Source organism: Hippocampus zosterae, chromosome 2, assembly GCF_025434085.1.
Source record: "Hippocampus zosterae strain Florida chromosome 2, ASM2543408v3, whole genome shotgun sequence".
Classification (NCBI taxonomy): domain Eukaryota; kingdom Metazoa; phylum Chordata; class Actinopteri; order Syngnathiformes; family Syngnathidae; genus Hippocampus; species Hippocampus zosterae.
Genome location: NC_067452.1, coordinates 30,296,390 through 30,316,126, shown reverse-complemented (window position 1 = coordinate 30,316,126; position 19,737 = coordinate 30,296,390). Strand labels below are relative to the sequence as shown.

Below are 19,737 nucleotides of genomic sequence, written 5' to 3'. Positions count from 1 at the left end.
TTTGATACAGTCAATCACGACATTATACTTGAAACTGCAGCGACACGGTTTAAGAAGTGTTTTGGACCGGATGAGGGATTTTTTTGACTAGCAGAAGACAGTTTGTGATGCTCAACATTTTGATGCTGTAATTTATACTCAACATTTTTGGACATTCCTTGTGGGTCAGTGTTAGGACCCAAATTATCCATCAATCCATCCATGATCTGATCTGATCTCCGTGAGGGTGGTGGGCGTGCTGAAGCCTATCTAATCTGTCTTCGAGCACGAGGAGGGGCACACCCTAAACTGGTTGCCATCCAACACAGACAAAAATGTATTCTGTATATACAGTATCAATAAAGATATGAAACGTGTTAACACTGATTTTATATCATCGCTGATGGTGTAGTGGTTCACTCTCCTGACTTGTGTGCGTGGGCAGCGTTGAGCATTCTCAATCAGTGATGGTGTGCATCTGGGTGTGAATTGTCTCTATATATCACCGACTGTATCTTCAATTAGGTCTGAAATAGTCCACACGTCCTAGTAATAATACCCACGCCCTGAAATCATGTTAATGCTTTATTCATATAAATTTGTAAGACAACTTTGACTGTATTTTAATTAGCGCCGAATATTTTACATATTCTCATGTCAATGCCTGATTCATACAAATTAGTGTATTTTGCTCGAACAATCTACCTAACACTTCCTTGAACAGTGTATAGTCACAATTTTTAAAAATCCAAATTCCAAAAATCTCTATTTTAAACGTGTGTATGTGATTGTGTGTAGATCTAGGAGAGTGCGATGTATTTATATACAGTACTTTTTTATATTTCACGATACACTTTGGGGTGGGGGGGCTCCTGCAAAATCTCGTTGCAACAAGTGTGCAATGACAATAAAATATTCATTCATATGCCTGACCGGCAACCAACTCAGAGTACAGTTGGTATACTGTATACTCTAGACCAGGCATGTCCATAGTCCGGCCCGGGGGCCAAATCCGGCCCTCGGCCCCTGTCATAAAATCAGTGCCGTCTGGCCCGCAGGTTGGGCGCAATGGAACACGTGTTGCATTGACTGAGGTCTCGTAGACTGGTGAGTGATGTTTCATAGAGTACTGCTTCCCTCTAGTGGCTAAATGAGTAATAGCATTCACTAAATGAGTAATAGCATTTAGACACTAGAGGGCAGTAGCACTCTACGAGACATCACTCACGAGTTAACAAGACATCACTCCGTGTTTATATTGACTGATATGTCAGATTTCAAATGATCCTTGCAGTTGTGGATATGTGTATTGCTTGTTCATTTCCCTGTTGTTCGAGTCAAAGGTTTTGTGACTATTGAAAAGTCATGGTGATACATTTTATGTTTCAAATCAATCAATTTGCACTCAGGAGACTTCCGTTTAAGAAAAAGTCAAGTGAATAAGCAGTTGCATGTGCTATACCCGTTTCAAATGAACCAAAAGAAATTCTTAAGATTGTTGAAATTAAAATAAAAATGGAAATGTGAAACAGACTGACTTACTAAAATTTGTTGAACAATATTGTTCAATGTAAAGAATGTCAGCCAAGGTCGGCCCCCCGACATTTTACCACATAAAATCTGGCCCCCTTGGCAAAAAGTTTGGACACCCCTGCTCTAGACCATGGGTGTCAAAGTCAGGTCCTGGAGGGCCGTTGTCCTGCATGTTTTCCAAGTCTCCCTGTTGCAACACACCGGATTCAAATGAACAGGTTCAATGTCAGGCTTCCACAGAGCTTGCTGATGATCTGATCATTTGAATCAGCTGTGTTGCAACAGGGAGACTTGGAAAACATACAGGACAGCGGCCCTTCAGGATCTGAGTTTGACACCCCTGCTCTAGACCCTACAGCAACCCTGTTCAGGATAAGCAGGTTGCTACAGAGACAGGCTAAAAAGATGGCATTACAAATCATTTTTATTTTTTTCTGCCCTGTTCTAATTAGAGAGCAGCAAGTTATGCAAAGTGTTATTTAACATCAACAAATTTGGTTGACTGTAAAATGTATTGCTTTATAGGTTCATCCTTGAAATTTCCCCCAAAAGCCCAATATCATTTTTTGTCAGTGATTTGTCGCTTTAAACATTAACACACTACATACGCATTAATAAAGGATTAACTTATTGAAAAAAAAATCTGTACGACTACAAACCGGTGCTGAGTGGAAAAAAATTGGCAACCATTACTGTACCATACTAGACTGTAGATACGATTAGATGAATAGGTAGAATTTCGATTCATCTCCTGCCAAGAATGGGATGCTTTGAAAAAGCAGTCAACGCTCAAGACACTCCTTTAATGATTCAAGTAACACCAACCTGCAATAAAATAGATAAAACAGCAACAAAATAACAATCTGGCATCTTCTCTTAGCTGTAAACATTATCGAGCGTTTGTAAGCTTCTTAACAGTACATCACATCGTTGTATATTGTAATTAAATACAACATGAAATAAAAAGAGCAACAACCAGATGGTTAAAAGTTGTTTCCCATTTTCAAAAACATTCATCCATACAAAAGTTGACAATTAATGGTTTCAATTATGCAAACACTGTTTTTATCAGTGATGATTAAAACTCTGATAAAGGACCCTAACACCACACACACTTTCTCTAGTGTTCCAATGCTTATAAGAGTGCGGATTTGGCAATGATTATATTAGGTACATAATATATAAAGAATATTTTCCATCTTCTTTGTGGTTTTTCTTGTCATAGAGGACAATGCTAACTCAACATGTAGCTCAGGTTAGCATTGTTTTTAGCACCAATCAGGCTTTCAAAAACCACAACATACAATAAGCTCAATAAAAAATGCTTCCAAATTTTCCTTCCATGAAATTATACAGTGCATCCGGTACGCATTCACACAACTTTTAACCACATTTTGTTGTGTTATATCTTTTTCCAAAATGTACTCCCCATCGAATGTCCTTGACTGGCTAGGCGGCACCTAGATTTCAATCCGATTGATGTCTGAAGAGATCTGAGAATGGCTGGGCACCAACGCTCCCTATCCAACTTGGAGGGTGAGAGGTGATGCAAAGAGAAATGGACAGAGATGCTGAGATGCAATAGTTGTGCCAAGCTTTTGGCATTATATTCTAATGGAGTTGAGGCTGTTGCCAAAGGTGCAGCAATTAGGCATTGAGCAAAGATTGTGAGTACTTGCGTACATGGTGAGATTTTTTATCTCCCCCCACTAGTGGGCTGTTAGGTATGAATAAATAAGAAACATACACTCCTTCCATTTTAGAATTAAGGTTGTAATATGAAAAAATATGGAAAAAGTTCAGCGCTGTGAATACTTTTGGGATGACCCGCGAATGCTTTTTTTTTAATGACAAGAATAAAAAGCATCGTATTTCTTCCATTTCTCTTCTGACTCGCTTAGCATTTTGCATTCAAGTTATATTTTGTTATAAGACATGTACTAACAGTTAACACAGATACATTATTAAATTATCTTTATCCTTAAAAATGATTCCTCTGTTTCCTAAAAAGGCAAAATATATTTTTCCTATAAGGGCAGCCCGTGCTTGAGTGTCAGCCATCTGGAAACTGGAGGTTGTTTCCACAGGTAAAACGGTTTGAGTCCAAACAGTCTTGAATTCATTAAGCCTGTCCGAGTCCATCTTGAAGGCAGCCGATTGGCGTTCGGTTTGTCAATATCCACTTTTCCTCTATCACATGACGTCGGCCCGTTTGTCCCGGACTTTGTTCCTCTGCTTCGTCCTGGCCTTGAAGGCAGCCGAGTTGAAAAGATGCTGGTGAAAGAAAAAAAAAAAAAAAAGAAAAAAAGAATTGGGCAACACTACACTGCATTCTATAAGCGTTAACACTATGCAGTGACGGTAACGCAAGTAAACACTTATCATAATTAAGACGAAAACCCCCCCAAAATGAATATTAGTTGATGAGGTCATGCAGCGTGTCATCTTATTACTCATTTATTTTTATTTTAGCAAGCATCACTGGATTAACTCATTTTCACTTATTTATGAAAAAAAAAGTGTCTGTCTCAACAAGGTGAAGAAGAGCATGAGTAACGAGAAAGAACATATGCAGCAAGACACACAATACTGAACACTTGGCATTCAAACAATCGAACATGATTCAAAGGTCAGATGAAAGGCGTTTACCTTCTCAAATCGTGAAATCTTGTTCGCTTTAATGGTGGAGTCAAGGATGATGGGAGGGCCAAGACCAATGATGTCTCTCAGAAGTGGGTTGAACTGTAGCCAGACAAAAAGAAAGCCCACCCAAATGCTTTATGGAGTCACCAGAGTGCCATTCCCAACTTAAAACATTTACATTCACAGTTTAGTCACTGGAGATACACAATGTTTCCTCACATATTCGCCATTGGGCTTTTGCAAATTTGCTTATTTTCAGATTTCAGCTATTTTTTTATGGGGAATCTATCATAAGTTTGTTTTTTTACAAAGTTTTCCAAAGAAAATACAGCAATGTCCTTCATTGTGTCCGTGTCATTTTTAACACCTGTGAACTACGGTATTCACAGGTGGACTGCGTTCAAGTCCGCGTCGAAGAAAACAAAACTCAGTAATTCGACATTCCATAATGAATGACAAATGCAGTGAGTGTGGCAATCAAGCGAGTCATGACTTTTAAGCTCGAGAGATTTTGCTAGGATTGTGACAATGTCATTACTGGATAAGAGAAAGCTATGACACACCTTTGCTGATTGTGTTCATGTATTGTTTTTTTCCACTATAAGCACAAAATAATTTATTATCGAATTATTTGTAAAAATCTGCTGGGGGGGGGGGGTTCCCCCCTCCGGTGCTTTCTGACCTGCAGATGGTGCCTGACGCCAGACTCCAGGATCTCTTTGAAAGCATCATAGATTCTTCGCCTCATCCAGCTGTCGATGTACATGCTCTCCACACCAAAACTGATCTTCTCTTCCGTGAAGTCCTCGTTCTCAAGGAGACAAAACAGGACATTTCAATCACCACCGACACACAGGGCGATTTACTATTTCTTCTATCTGTGGCTGACAGCTTTTAATTACGGCAAATGGGAAGGTGCAGGGATGAACTCCATCCCCACGCAGCGCAAGATCATCAAGTGTGCCACCTGGAGCTCACCTCGATGTAGTGTAGAACCTCTCTGAAGATAGAGCGCTGTTTCCTCCTGTCGTTCTTGGCGCGATGTTTGTGGCTGTCCGTCGCTAAACTCTTGAGATTTTCACACAGACTTTCACCATCCTCCACCTCAAAGTCCTTGCACACAAACAAACAGACAACAGTGGCTTTTTGCTTTAGGTCGTGTTGCCTCACTTGACTGAGTGTATTTGAGAAAACAGTGCAGTGTTGGGAAACACTGTTATGGTCAACAAGTCCAGTGTGTGTGCGTGTGCATACCTCATCTATTTCACGTCCCAGCTCAACCAGCAGGGCAATGGTTTCGCCAACAGTGATCCTGTAGTTGACGTCACTACTTTGCAGACAAGCTTGCAGCTTGGGGAGGTGACTGCAACACAGGACCAGTAGTGTCTGATTACAATCATCGAAACACCCCCGAAAAAACGCTAACTATTTATCATTCGGATCGAAGGCTTGTAGGCAGCGCTCAAATGGTGAGGCCATACACAAAGCTGTGTTTTGGACTCACAGGTGCAGCAGGACAGAGAGTTTGGATGCAGGACACAGGGTGGCCAGCAGGGACCAAGCCTGCATGGCGGCGCTATGGAGCCCCGGGCCACCGGGTTTGGGTGTGGGCAGTGCTCCCTCTCGATTGGGGTAGGAAGACATGAACACGCTCTCCAGCAGGGACAACGACTTGATCAAGTCCTGAGAGAGTTCAAAAACAGAAGAGATCAGACACAAAAAAAACCCCAGTTGGTGTGTACAAACGAAAACACGCATTCTCAGTCAGTTCACCCAATTACAAAATATGCAGCGGCAATGGAAGCATATTGTATGTGTGAAGTGGAAATCTTTTTTTGCTATTGTGCTATGTTTTTTTTTAAGCTAGTGACTATGTGGAATTCCAGCCATTTTGTACAAAGACCCGCTAGGTCAAGTGCAGCTTAAACTTTTTTTTATAAGGCAGACTCAACCTTTTAAACCAAGCTGTTCATACCTCTCCATCTTCAGCAGCTGAGACATAGCAACACATCCCCAAAGCTCTGGCGCACTGATGGGGACACAAGAAAATACTGTTTTATTAACATGGAGATTTTGCAGTAGAGGGCAATGAAGATTAAAAAAAAAAAGAATAGGAAGCCGAGGAGATGGACATGAACATATTCGCTTCGCATTTCTCGCAAGCGGAATTTGGGCGCACACGCGACTTTTGAATCTCATGTGCATGAGAGCGACAACTCTTTCAAGAACTTCGGAAAGTGAATCGATGCACAATGCAACAACCAAAGTCTTTGTCCTACTCATTCCTGCAGTGTCAGGAAAATAACGAATTAGCCCCAAGTACTGTACATGCACGAAACGCGTGCATGTACGATGTCAAAAAGTACAAAGGGTGGCACAGGAGATAAGTTTTTGTATTAAAAATATAACAGAGCGTGTATTTGATTTGTTTTTTTAAATTTCCTTTGACAATATCGTGAGAGTACCAATCACCGTGATAGTTTGATTGCTCATGTGGTTTCATCTCTGATGTGATCACATGTTTTCATATTCACTCACACTTTGGCGTGCTGTCATACTAGCAGTGTTGTCGATCAGGATGCTGGTCAAGATGGGGCGTAGCATGTTGAAGCCCTCCGCCGCCTCATCTCCTCCCCCCAACTGGATGCAGAGCAGCGCAAAGTCTGTCGCCGCAGCAGACTGCTCCTCTGCGCTCCCTGACCACGTGGTGGGAACATGGCATAGAACATTATTCATGTTTAACTGCGCATTTGTTTAGCGCTCAGTTTCAGTGGCAAAATGATTGGAGGCAGAAAACGAAGCCTTTCGCTACCTTTTTTAAGGTTCCGTTCTAAACAGTCGCTGACTGTGAAGCGTCTCTCTGTGAGGAAGTCGTACAACAGTTTGGATGAGAAGGCCTGCCGCAACGACTCGAGGGCTGCGAGTCGAGTCTTTGCGCTGAGTAAGAGAAAGGAGCACACGAGATGGTGTTTTAAGGAACGTCCCGACACTGCGCGTTTTCATGACACGAAAAGAGGAGGCTCACCTCTTGTCTGTGAGGTTGTCAATGCACTGCTTGAGTTTATCTTCCGTTTCCTCTTGGGCGGTCTGTTCGTCAACCTCCTCCCCTCCTGCGTTTGGTGGTTTAGAAAGATAAAAGAAATGAATAAGGGATGAGCAATTAAGACCAAAAGGTGCACTGAAAAGTCTTAAATTTTCTCCATAATCAACGGGGGTGCCTAATAATGCGGGTCGCCGTGTGTGTGCACCGAGTTCCAAAATCTGTGAATGTCGTTGTGTGATTTCGATGAAATTGTGGCCTGACCAGCCCGGCCACAATTTATGAATGGATTGTGGATGCTTGGGTGAACATGTCTGCATGTACTGTCGTTCAAGCTTTCACAAAAGCCGGCAACATTTCTGAGGTGCTGCACAGCAACATGACTAACTGACAATGACGCGATGGAATCTGACGTGTTCGATTGTGAACTTGCCCAGCTGTTCATTTCGGATACAGAACATTAGGACTTGGATGGATTTTGATAATGAGGATTGATCAAAAAAAATAATGTGAGTACATCGTTAAATACTTCAATAAAGTACAACCGGACTTTACCCAAGATAATTGCAAATTATTTTGTTTGTATGTTGGCAGCCAACCTGTGCCCTCTTCAAGGACGGAGGTGCTTTCACTGGCGCTGCTGTAGTGGCTGAGAACATCCAACGTCAGCTCGTCGTCACTGGCTCCTGACTCCACCTTCATGCCGTTTTTGACACCTAACGGGCAACACAAGAAAAGGAATATGAAGAGTCAATGCGGTGGTACTCGTGTGCGTGACGAAAAGAAAACACGGCGCCATTCAAACACCTGGTTCGAACTTCCCTTATTCCAGAAACATATTCAGTATTAGGAGCAGAATTATTTTGGTCCAGATATAGCACACATATGGAAACATACACAGCAACTAAATCTGGTGATTCACCGGAATTTAAATCTTGAGTCATCGGGTGAATGTTAGTGAATGAGGAAGTCTAAAAGTGTAAAAGCAGAGGCTAGCAAAATCTGCCCAGCTATCCGTTTTTGTCACATAAACGGTAATTCAGTAAGGCAGACCCATGCATATGTGCACGTGTGTGCCTGCGTGCACAAACCAAGCTCCTGCTGGATCAGGACTTTCTACTGTTAGACTATTGGTGACCAGCATTCCATGCGCACAATCCTCAATGGAATGCGGTGTGTGGGTTCATGTTGCCAGGTCATTGAGGTCAGGCAAGGTAATTCACAGGTCAATCTATAGTGTGGAGTTCAGTGCAGTTTCAGTTTTTTTTTTGTGGTAGGTCTTCCGTGTTGCATTGCCACTGCAACATCAGGTGGTGTGATTAACCAAAAAAAAAGGTGCTAAGATCTCGCACACTCAAACATTGTTTATGGATTAATTTGAGTGTATTGCTCAGAATGCTTTTCTTTGTGGCTTCTGTAGTTCAAAGCGTGCCCTTGCTGTCATGTACTGCTTGCACTAATAACATGAGGGTGAACAGAGAGAAACATGTTTTAGATGTTAGCAACTTTTTCCAAAATGTGACAAGGAAGTTTAATTTCTGTTAAGAAAATGGCAATCAATCAAATGCTCAAAAGGCATCACAGGAGTTACCTTTCAGAGAGGCTTTTGTCATCAACTGCAGCTCTAGAACCTCCTGACGGAGAGATCCTGGAGATGATGTATTGATAATGGAATGAATGGAGTAAATATAGGATGTGTGCGTGGGTGGGTGGTGATGATGGGGGATATAGGAATGGAATGTAAGAAAATGTAAAAGAATGACCGTGGGGGAAAAAAAAAATCGAAAGTGAGCTTTTAACGATGCAAAATTATACGGCATGCATTTTTTCTCTGACAGGTTGTTCATTCTCAGTTGCAGTGGCTTCTTGCAAATTGCTCAAGGGGGGCCAGAGATAGCTACTTCTTCACAGACCATATTTATCACATACAACTACCAGGTGGTCATGACACTTTTAACAAATATTACCATAAGTGATTCGTTTGGAAATTGCATGGTACTCCAGCTTCCTCACACATGGCATGCACGTGGGGTTCTCGGAATTGCCACCAGCTGCAAATGTGAATGGTCTATCTTTGAGTGTCCTACAATTGGCTGGTAACCAGTCCAGGGCGTACACCGCCTCTCACCCAAAGTCAGCTGGGATAGACTCCAGCTCACCTTCTACCCTAATGAGGATAAGCATGATAGAACATTTATGGACTAGGCATTCGTGTCAATACTCGAGGACATTCTACTCTGTCATATGTGTGAAAATTCAAGATGTGTGTGCCAAAGAGCCCCATCAGTACACAACACATGGAGGATGCACGTGACAATCTCAGTGCACACGTGAGCATGTTTGGCTCGCACACGTGGGAACTTGATTTACACACGCAGCTGTCACTGAAAAGGTTTAAATAAAACCATGATTTTTCATAGCCATGCACAACTACAAACGGCACTAGTTCCAGTGGTGGGAAGTAACAGAGTACAATTACTAGTGACTGTATTGAAGTAGATTTCCAAGCATCTGCGATTTACTTGATAATAATAATAATACATTTATAAGCGCCTTTCAAGATACCCAAGGACACTTTACAATAACAAAAAACGAAACATTACGGGTTTGTTTTCCTGCTGACTATTTACTTCATTTGAAAATAGATATCTGTACCTTCTACTTCTCACTTTGTCAATTCAGGTTGGTTTCTTTTTTTTAACCTTGTCTGATGACAACGTGACATGAAATAAGATGTCAACAGGCAAACAGTCAACTGCAGAAGAGATCTTGACCGACTTGGATGATGGAGTCTTATATGGTGGGAAAAAAGTGACAGCCGTAACATTAAGGGAATATTAACGGCGGCAATGATGCAACAGGTTCATGCGCTTATTGAAGAGAACTGTTTGTTGAGGTCCGGCCCCAAGTTTGATATGTGGCAAGTGGCTGTCTAGAGCCAGTCTGAAAACCATCACTTTATAGCGTTCACAAGCACTATGCAAGGTTATTTTTTTCACTAGATATTGCAAAAACTTAGATGCATATAAGAATCTGTACGATTTACTTTTCATTGAGGAGTTGAATCAATCCCTTTTTTCCAATTACTGTTCTTGTACTTCTACTTGAGTACAGAGTTTAAGCACTTTTGCCAACTCTTGACTCTAAAAATATGACGTTGACACACAGCATTTCACACGTATAGCTGCTTAACTGGAAAACCGACGACAATTACTCTGCAAGAAAAGCAAAGATTTGAAAGGGGAATAACTTTGCTCAAGTTAGCAAAGCAGCAAGCCATGTGGCAATGACAGCTATTCCCCCCCCCCCCCCAAGATGGCGCCCGACTAGGCAGCCTTCGGCAAGTGCTCTTCAAGAGCCTTGCTTTTTTGTTCTTTTTTGGTGTTTTTGTCTTTTGTTTTGTCACATGTTGTTTCATCGTGTGGACCTGATATGGACTGTTTTCAGCGCTTTTCGGCCACGACATTCGTCAATGGAGAAGTATCTGTGCTTGGTGGTTGCACCTTCTCGGCAGCACGCCTGTACCAGCACAGATTTTGATTGGGAGGAATGTCGGCGTCATTGACTGTCGGTGCTGGACAGACCTGGGGTGCTTGTGTTTTTTGCGCCTGTAATGGGCAGCATTTTTCACAACCCCGTTTTGTTCAGTGGCTGTGTCGGCGCTGTTGGACAGTCGGCGTTGGTGCGGCTGGATGGATGGCTGCTGAAGTTGAGGATGTGGAGAGAGGAGCGTTGGCGCAGAGCGCCGATGCGTATTTGGAACCGAGAGTCGCCGCTTGGAATTAAAATAGATTTTCATGGGACAGGAGAAGTGAACCAATCGCTTTTTTGTCAATGGATGCTACAGCTTCTTGTTGACTTTGAGACTTAGCTCGTCGCCGACGTGTGCACATTTTGAGCATGACGTATCTGATCCACTGGTTAAAGGACACTTTGATTCTCCTCTTTCATCTCAAACTGCTTCAAACAACAAAGCGTGTGACGGAAAAGTGGTTAGGACTGCACGACTGTCCGTGTTTTATGTGTTGTGTTTATTATATTACTTTATGTTAACAGTTTTGTTAAGCGCTTTGTTACAGCTGCCACTGTTGTGAAAGCGCTATATAAATCAGCATGTATTGTATTGTATTGCCAGGTTCCACCATGACAACAGCTTATTAATGTTGTCAAGCAGTCACCACCCATTTGTCGTCTTTCTCGGGAAAATGTGAATTATGCTATTGTTCTGCGGGCACTTACCGGCTTTAGTGGAGCCCCGTTTCCCCTTTTTACTTCGCGGCATGGCGAGCAGCTGCGTTAGCCAGGCGGGGCTAGCTAACGTTAGCCTCCTTTCAAGTTGTCCAACGTAAAGTCTCCTCTCAGCTCTACAATCGGCGTGAAGACATCTGGATTTGTTTCCACGATGACAATGAAAAATAAAGAAATCCCCCTTGACACTTTCGTTGTGAAGAGTTGACTAATATTGACTGGCGACCCCTGCCCAAAACAATCGCGCCCAACTCAACGCTTACTTCCACCCGAGAAGGTGATCCTTGTCCACAGGTGACAAATCCTCTCGCCGTCACGCTTGTTATCGGTGTATTATCTATGCTTGTCGCCAGGTATTCTGTACGTAACGCCGGGTTGGCACAGGGAGCATTTGTCAAAAAGTTTGGGGAGGAGTTTGTAGCACGCTGCGGTCGCGAAGTCCACCATCTTCCTTTCCTCTCCCGGCAGAGCACGCCGGCTGTGGGGGTTGCCAGTTTAGCTTGGTCAAGGATGCCAATCCCCCTTTCCGCCAAAGGTTTGAGCAAAAAATAGAAAATAACACACAAACAATTGTTCACTACTTCTTGGTTCCCATAAAGTGATTTTATTTATAGGATTATTAAGTGCTCTCACCAGTGAAATAAAAAAAGTTTTTTTTATACATTACGAGGGCGTGGCGTTATTTACGTCACTGCTGTTCCATAAATACAACGCTCTGCACTGACGTCAGGTCGTGGAACTTGATGAGTATCGAGCATGCCGTAATTACACGCGATTTATATCGTACGTTTTCGTATATTAAGTTATTTATTTGAAACCTACCATTGATGCTAAAAAATTGAGAACCACTGTAGATTGCATCTTGCAGTTTCTAAGCAAAGCTGTGTTGACCCAGCCATCCAAGTTGTTTATGAAAATCATATAAAACCCACAAATTGCAATTTTATGGCTACAAATTTGCATGTTGTGTGTACATTACATCTGTATTATGGGCACAACTTAAAAAAATAAAGCAATGTTCTCATGGCATGCTAGGGGCATCGTCAATTCTGGACTAACCTTGAAAACTAAAATGAAAGCCAAAGCGGTTTAATTAATGTGTGAAACACAAAAATTTTGATGATTAAGAAATACATCGTCTTTAATGAAAGTAAGTATTTGCACACGAAATACTACTTAAAATATTACAGAGTCCGTTTTCAAGTAAAGATTCACATCGACGGGGCAAGACATTAGACAAAAATATTTTCTAAAAATTACATCAGTAGTTTTCTGCTTTAAAAATACACTAAATGACTATGTGGTTTCTAAAGTTAGTAATTACTACTAACATATTGTCAAGTGATGTAGCACTTTCAAATTCAAAACACAAGAAGACATTTGGTCCGCAAACAAATACTTGTGATCATCACAACATGATTAGGCTTTTTCATTCAACCCTTGTTAATGTCACATATTAATGTACCGGTAAGTTACATTGTCATTTCAAGGATATTTTGATCAATAAAAAAAAAGTGTAAAAATGATAGTGATACAAAAAACAAACAAAACAAAATTGTAAGGACACTTTTTGATAAAACAGTAGGAATTTCAGCAATTGGCCGTGTTCAGGCTATATTCGTAGTGGTAGTTTCGTCCACCAGTTGTAAACTTGTCAGAACTAAGCTGTTTTATTCGTATCAAAAGAGGTTGAAGATGTTAGAAAAAGAGATGGTGCTTTGAATTAAAAATAAGACTACCACCTCCATCATCTCAAAGTATTCAGATTGGTCCATTGATTATTCAAGTTTGACAAATGGCATTGAGACTTCACTTTATACCAATAGCTTATTACCTCAGACGGTTTGTTATTCAGTAGGAGTATACAATAATTATCTAATAAATAAAGCGTAGCAATATTTACAAAGGAGGATTCATTGGTCAATATGAGATGTATTATGGTCGCTGTCCGATGAAAAGTATTTTTGTGATTTGTGAGAAAAAAATAAAATATCACACAAAATGATTTTTGTTGTGTTGCAGAGAAACGCTCACAAAATTTGAGATACATGCTTTTCATTGGCCAGCTGAAATGGAAAACTAGAGAGGGAAGGATATGAGTTCACATGTAAGGGACGTGCATGGAGGAATGTTGCCCCTATCCTGAATAATAATTGGTAGGGACAAAGGGCATCTTGCACACGGTGGCGGCCACTGCTTTTTTCCTGACCTCCACCTGAATTGCTGTCCCGTTCTTTGCGAAGGCGGCATCCACGTAACCCATGGCGACATTTTTTTTCAGACAAGGTGAGGGGCAGCCGCTGGTCACCTCGCCTAAGGACAGAAAGGTTACAATCACACCACATGGTTAAACATGTTCGGGTTGTTGAGTTGTGCAATAGGTGCTGCCACAAAGGGCAGGTATTTCTAGGGGGGTGGTAACACGGATAAAAAAATGCTCCTTGAAATGATTTCGTATCGGCATCATGAAATGTAACTCATGGGCATTTGTATGGGGAACTTGCGCCCCCTTGTGGAGAGATAGGGCGTCCATCTTTCACGGAATTTGCTAATAAACGCTTGTCAATGTCAAGTCACTAGTGTATGACAGGTACTTTGCTTGAAGATCTCTGTAATTGGAGGGGACGTTAAGATGACGTAATTGTTGGTAGAGTGTGTCATGGATACACGTTTTATTCTTGTTTTAATATGTGGTTAAATTAAAAAGGCAACGAACCGGTAATGAAGATCACATGATTGTTAACAATCGACATTTGCAAGTAACAGTTTTCTTTTTTTCTCAGTTTAACTGAATTGGCAGTAATAAAAGAAAAGAACTTGTCACACAAAGCAGTACCCGCTACTTGTCTAACTTCTATACACTTGCATGAAAATGGACTATCCTAAAAACATTGCTTAAAACAAAACCTTTACGGTACAGTATTTGAGAAGGTCAACCTTTTCAATTTCTATTATTTCCTGTAAAAAAATTGAAATCTAAACATATCAAAGGTCAAACAGCTTCCTGGATTCAATCGTATTTGTCTTCCGAGGCAGCAAATTTGTTTTCTAACCTATGACTTTTCCATCCGGACTGAGGATGGGCGTGTGTTGTCGGACAGGGGGCCCGGAAGACACCAGGCCGACTCTCTTCCTGGTGGTCTTCGCCTTGATCTGAGGGACAATTATGTCTGCTCCAGGGAAGTCCTTGGCCTGACGCCGTCGCTTTCCTGCACATTACATGAAAGGCACATTGTGAACACAGCACGGGACATAATTCAGCATTCCCCTCCAGACACACCACACAACTGAACACACACTACCGAAACGCTCTCACACACTTTACCCATCCTTGGGTCCCTTGAAAGCCCCAATATAAATCAAAGCTATTATTACTATTACTGAAAAGCTTGCACATGTACAATAGGACATACACATTGACAGACTTGAGCAACAATTTGATGAAAGAGGCTGACCTATTGTCCAAACTAGAGTGGCCTCCACGGGCGTGGTGCTCTCATCTATGTCATTGCCATAGAGACAAAGTCCCGCCTCCAGTCGCAGGCTGTCCCTGGCACCCAAGCCGGCCAGCCTGACTTCGTTGTGTGCCAGCAGCCTCTCGGTAAGTTCCACTACTCTGGACTGGGGAACAGAGATCTGGCAAGCACACAGCAAGAGATTTTCCAAGTTCATGTCAAGAGAAGATATTATGAAGTCATATTTCACCCCCCCAAAAAAATAAATATATAAAAATGTGTGTGTGTGTGTGTGTAATATATTTTTTCATGTGTCCTCGTATGATAGAAATGTCAGTGTGGATCAGAAAAATTGGAGTCTGAGACAAAAAAATTTCCCCTCATTTACCAGGGTGTATTGCTGAGTGAATAAGAGGGGGGGGGGGGGGTCGTGTTGAGGACCCCTAAAATACAAAAAGTTTCAACATAAAACACATGCTTGTGAAAATTGGCAAAAAAACGATCAAAAATAACAATGCACAGCAACCAAAGAGGACCTGCGCAGTCGCGAGGCCTGGTGCTCAGGCTCAAATTAAAAGTGTGCAACTTATAACTGTTTGTTTGTTTATTTATTGATTTATTCATATGTGTGTATGTATGTGTTAATTATTAATAGCTAATTGTGTGACAATGTTGTGCGATTTTTTTATTTTTTGTAAGTGGATGGATAGATGTTGGTTCCTTTGTCAATGTTTGTTTATAACTACCAGTACAACATATACAGTAATGGCTTGAGATGTATGTGATGTGACTTTAAATTCTGTCAAAATGTGAGCCATTATTTGGCCGATTATTTATTTATTTATTTCACCGAAAGTAAAATATTGAGGTGCGAGCTCTGTAGGTTGGCAGTAAACTCAATGCAACTCACTTCACAACAAGCAGCAGTTTATTACCACTCCCAGTTGAAGTTAACTGTCAAACTAAATATAAAACAAAGCACAGCCACATAGCTTTGCCTCACAAAGGTCCTTTTTCATACTGCCAACAAAAAATGGCATAGGTGGACTGACCAACAGCATTGATGTTGCACTGTTAAATCTCTTTAAGCAACCGATATTCAAACACTTTGCCTATCCGTATGTATGGCTGTATTGTACTGCCCCCAGGTGGCCAAGCCGTGCACAACAGAAAGAGCAGCACAATGTCCACGCGATGTACTGTATTCACATTCATCATAAAATACAAAACAGCCATGGATGAAATTACCTCCACCCCATCCTCTCCAGTGTATCCACATCGGGTGACCCTGCAACCAGGAATACCAAAGACAGTGGCAAGGGCAGAAGTCATGAAGGGCAGCTTGCTGAGGTCCTCCTTCAAGCCCTCCTGGAGCACCTGAGACATGGACGGACCTAAGCATATAAAACAGACAACCGGGAATTAGGAACAACATGAAAGAGAAGCACAATGTCGAGCCAGAACAAAAAAAACCACATCCAATAAAATATCTCACCTTGTAGCGCAATTAGCGCTTCATCAAGGAACTCCAGATCCACGTCTGAGCCTGACGCCTTGAACTCTGCAAGTCTGGCCTGGAGGTGTTACGCAAGCAGTAAAAACACAAATTTTAGTTTCGGGGTAAAGCCGAAACTAAACTCCTCTTGTATTTTCTGGTAAAAGTAATGTCGATTTATCAATGGACCACTCGTCACTCGCCTTCATATGAGCCAAATCTTTGTCTGCACAGCCAGCGTTGGAGACCACGTAAAGATAGCCCTGATCTGTCTTTGTTACTATGAGGTCATCAGTAATGCCCCCCTTATCATTCGTGAAAAGGGACAGCGTACCCTGGAAATAAAAATAGTTACAGTCAAACCTCGGTTTTCGTCCATAATCCGTTCTAGAAGGCTGTTCGAAAACCAAAATTGTTCGAAAACCGAAACCACACTCTTTTTAAAATAAAATGTTTACTGAAACCGTCTGCTCACAATGGAAAGTAACCTAAGGAAGCGTCACTTTCCCGTCTAAGGAAGGCGAGAGGAGTCAAATGGTGCATTCAAGTGCGCTCAGTTTGTTCGAGAAACAAATTTTTTTCGTCATCCGAGGCATAAAAAACTCGAAATTTTTGGTCGAAAACGGAATTCGTCGAGAACCGAGACGTTCGAAAACCGAGCTTTGACTGTGTAGTTATTTGAATAATAAGTTGATTAACTTTGCTGCAAAAGAGTAGACAAATGCATTTCTGTTCAATTTCATTCATATCAGAGTGGGCTCTTGTAATAAAATTAGAGAAAAAAACATTAGAGAACAATAAAATGCATGGAAATACTTCACAGAGAAATTGAAGTTATTGCCTCTGCCTACATTTGAGCCAGGACAAAGAAATAACTCATAGGTTCTGATATATTTTAAAGTGTACATTTGATTTCTCTAAATATGTATTTATATTTAGCGCATCTGCCTCACTCTTGAGAGGCTGAGTTGTGTTTTACCAGTAAAAATATCTTAAATAGAAATAAACTTTTTAGTGTTGATCTCACCTGGTTGTCTTTAAGTTCTGAAATATCCGCCACCACTAGAGACTCCATGAATCTGATCCTGTCTTTGCCATGGACTTTGGTCTAAGAAAAACAATAGAAAAGTGAGTTAGTAACTTGTAGGTCCCGGAAAATGGGACTTCCGTCGGTGGAGGTCGACCATGTAGCCGTCTCACCTGCAGCATGTGACTGACGTCGAAGATGGCACAGTGCTCTCTGGTGTGCATGTGAGAGCTGATGTGACTGTCTTTGTATTGCACAGGCATACTCCAGCCAGCAAACTCCACCATCTTCCCTCCATGTGCTCTGTGGAAGTCAAACAATGGCGTCTTCTTCAAGGCGGCCTGGGGGGAGACGAGGGATTATGCATTGAGCATGCAGGATATATATAATTTTTTTAATATATTTTTTTTTGGGGGGGGGGGGGGGGGGGGGTTAGGCAAATGCCGATTCCAATATTTGGCAGGACAAAATTCCTATGAGATTAATTATTTAGATTAATCATCAGACTAATTCAGAAAATATTTAATTTATAAAATTAATTATTTAACGTTTACACCAATGCAGAACATTTGACTGTTTAATAATACTTTGTCCTTTGATATGCTTCACTTTACGACAGAGATAAACATCAGCAAAATGTGGACGATCTTTTTTTGGGGGGTTGCATGGAGTGTTTTACTGTCATTATTTTTGCCTTGGATTGGAATGTGTTAATATGTAAAAAAAAAAAAAAGAATAAATAAATCTGAAAAAGAAATTGCTACTTTTTGCTGATTTGAACAGAGATTGCATCAGCCTATCAAATCTGCCTGAGCCCTGTCTCCAATTTGGAAAATATGTGACTGTCCCCCTTCTAAAAAAGGTTTATAACTGCTGAAAGATTCCATAATATGGCTGCAATGCTCTATTTTTGTCTGAATAAAACTCCTCAATTCACTTCAACATGGCTCCTTGGCAATAAGATGGCCTTGTACACATACTGTATGTATGTGTGAGAACCAGAAAAGTAGAGCACATAGAGGTTTGACCTTTGGAACGTGAGCGGGATGTAGGGCTTATCAGTGTACAAGCAGCGGTGGTTTGTGGAATGGTAGTTTGCACTTTATGCGAGATTCAATATGATTTTTTTCTTTTTTAAACAAAAGTCCAAGGTCAGCTGTCTTTTAGGAAAGCGGTCTTGCAGGCTGTAAAACTACGACACACAACAGGACTTAGATAAAGTCAGATAAACACCAGAAATGACAATTAATGATTAGCACCATGATGACTGAACGACAGCAACACAGGGCACTTGTAAAGCCTCATGTGAACACTGAACAATGGAGATGACGTTAAAGTATGAATGCCATTAATTACTTGTTTTCAATCAAATAATATAAATCATAAAATTCACATGGGAGGATGTCAGACTAAAGGGCACAGATGCTCATTATATCTGCATGAACACTCTACTGCTCTTACTCACTCAGGGATGACGACTCATTTTATTCAGACGATTGCAAATGAGACTAATTGTTACTTTTTTTCAAAGTTAGTGATCAAATATTTGTCTTAATTTTATTTATTTATCCGTCATCGATCCATCCATCCATTTTCCACAATACTGTTTGTGTTCCGATGGGGACAATCATGAAAGGAATATGCGCGAACTACGACAGTACTAGGCTAAAATGCTGCCGTAATTTGATTTAGGATTATTATTTTAGTTATTATTATTATTATTATTATTATTATTATTATTATTATTATTATCATTATCCATTTCGCCCTCCAACCCTCGCGGTCGATTTGGGACCGGTCAGCAGACTACTGGTCCAGTGAGCTCTGCGGTTACTTAGTTCATTGGACGCCGTCCGTACCCTGGAAACCTCGTATGTCGAGACAGGGTACATACACGCTGGACTGTGAAATACAGTACAGTACAGCATTTGGAAGGCATTTAGAACCAGTGACTTCAAAATACTTATTAGGCATCGTATGTATTTTGGATAGCATTCAACCATGTGCGAACTCACCTCTGCACTTGATGAAGCGTCCCGTTGCTGCGGCTCTCTGGCAGCACAACCCGCCGCCCGCAGCCGCGCTTCTCCGCAAGCACGCCGCCCGACCACCGAAGGGACGACGCCGGCCAACAAGCGAGTCCACATCCCGACAAAGATCCGCGAGAGTCTGTCGCGTCACACACCCACTCGCCGCTCCTTGGAGAAGGAAAGCCGTGTGACGCTTGTGATTGTTACTGAACACTTTTTGGACCTCGCACTCAAGCGACGTTTCTGAGTTTCTGCTTTCCTGGTAAAACATGCGCAATGCCTTATGG

At 41.5% G+C, this 19,737-nt stretch overlaps 2 protein-coding genes across 4 annotated transcripts; both read right to left on the bottom strand.

Moving 5' to 3' along the window:
• Window positions 1-2,301: 2,301 nt before the first annotated feature.
• Window positions 2,302-11,975, bottom strand: ifrd2 (interferon-related developmental regulator 2). 3 transcript variants are annotated; one of them, XM_052059497.1, is made up of 14 exons: window positions 11,707-11,975; window positions 11,435-11,580; window positions 8,787-8,843; window positions 7,795-7,911; window positions 7,181-7,265; window positions 6,968-7,092; window positions 6,694-6,851; window positions 6,131-6,184; window positions 5,660-5,838; window positions 5,410-5,518; window positions 5,134-5,268; window positions 4,838-4,966; window positions 4,162-4,254; window positions 2,302-3,786 (listed from the first exon to the last, which is right to left on the bottom strand). In XM_052059497.1, exons 2-14 carry the CDS (start codon window positions 11,475-11,477, stop codon window positions 3,706-3,708), a joined length of 1,365 nt encoding a protein of 454 aa, XP_051915457.1. In that variant the 5' UTR covers window positions 11,478-11,580; window positions 11,707-11,975; the 3' UTR covers window positions 2,302-3,705. The 3 variants fall into 3 exon arrangements, with proteins under 3 accessions (XP_051915457.1, XP_051915456.1, XP_051915458.1); XM_052059496.1 differs by having other exon boundaries at window positions 11,435-11,975; XM_052059498.1 differs by lacking the exon at window positions 8,787-8,843 and having other exon boundaries at window positions 11,435-11,973.
• Window positions 11,976-12,566: 591 nt separating this feature from the next.
• amt (aminomethyltransferase) lies at window positions 12,567-19,732 on the bottom strand. The gene is made up of 9 exons (XM_052059518.1): window positions 19,436-19,732; window positions 17,594-17,761; window positions 17,421-17,501; window positions 16,597-16,728; window positions 16,394-16,472; window positions 16,147-16,292; window positions 14,899-15,079; window positions 14,497-14,652; window positions 12,567-13,756 (listed from the first exon to the last, which is right to left on the bottom strand). The coding sequence occupies exons 1-9, from the start codon at window positions 19,565-19,567 to the stop codon at window positions 13,581-13,583; spliced, it is 1,251 nt and encodes a 416-aa protein (XP_051915478.1). The 5' UTR covers window positions 19,568-19,732; the 3' UTR covers window positions 12,567-13,580.
• Between the last annotated feature and the right edge of the window lie 5 nt (window positions 19,733-19,737).

What these genes read in the sequence shown, in the direction of transcription:
- ifrd2 (XM_052059496.1), bottom strand. Translation starts at nt 11,477, where the DNA reads ATGCCGCGAAGTAAAAAGGGGAAACGGGGCTCCACTAAAGCCG. An exon ending in CAGCTGCTGAAGATGGAGAG is followed by an intron (nt 5,839 to 6,130) that starts GTATGAACAGCT and finishes GAACTCTCTCAG; the next exon opens with GACTTGATCAAGTCGTTGTC. An exon ending in GCGTCAGGCACCATCTGCAG is followed by an intron (nt 4,255 to 4,837) that starts GTCAGAAAGCAC and finishes GTCTGGCTACAG; the next exon opens with TTCAACCCACTTCTGAGAGA.
- amt (XM_052059518.1), bottom strand. Translation starts at nt 19,567, where the DNA reads ATGTGGACTCGCTTGTTGGCCGGCGTCGTCCCTTCGGTGGTCGGGCGG. An exon ending in CAGAACTTAAAGACAACCAG is followed by an intron (nt 16,729 to 17,420) that starts GTGAGATCAACA and finishes TTTTATTTCCAG; the next exon opens with GGTACGCTGTCCCTTTTCAC. An exon ending in CACTCTAGTTTGGACAATAG is followed by an intron (nt 14,653 to 14,898) that starts GTCAGCCTCTTT and finishes TGTAATGTGCAG; the next exon opens with GAAAGCGACGGCGTCAGGCC.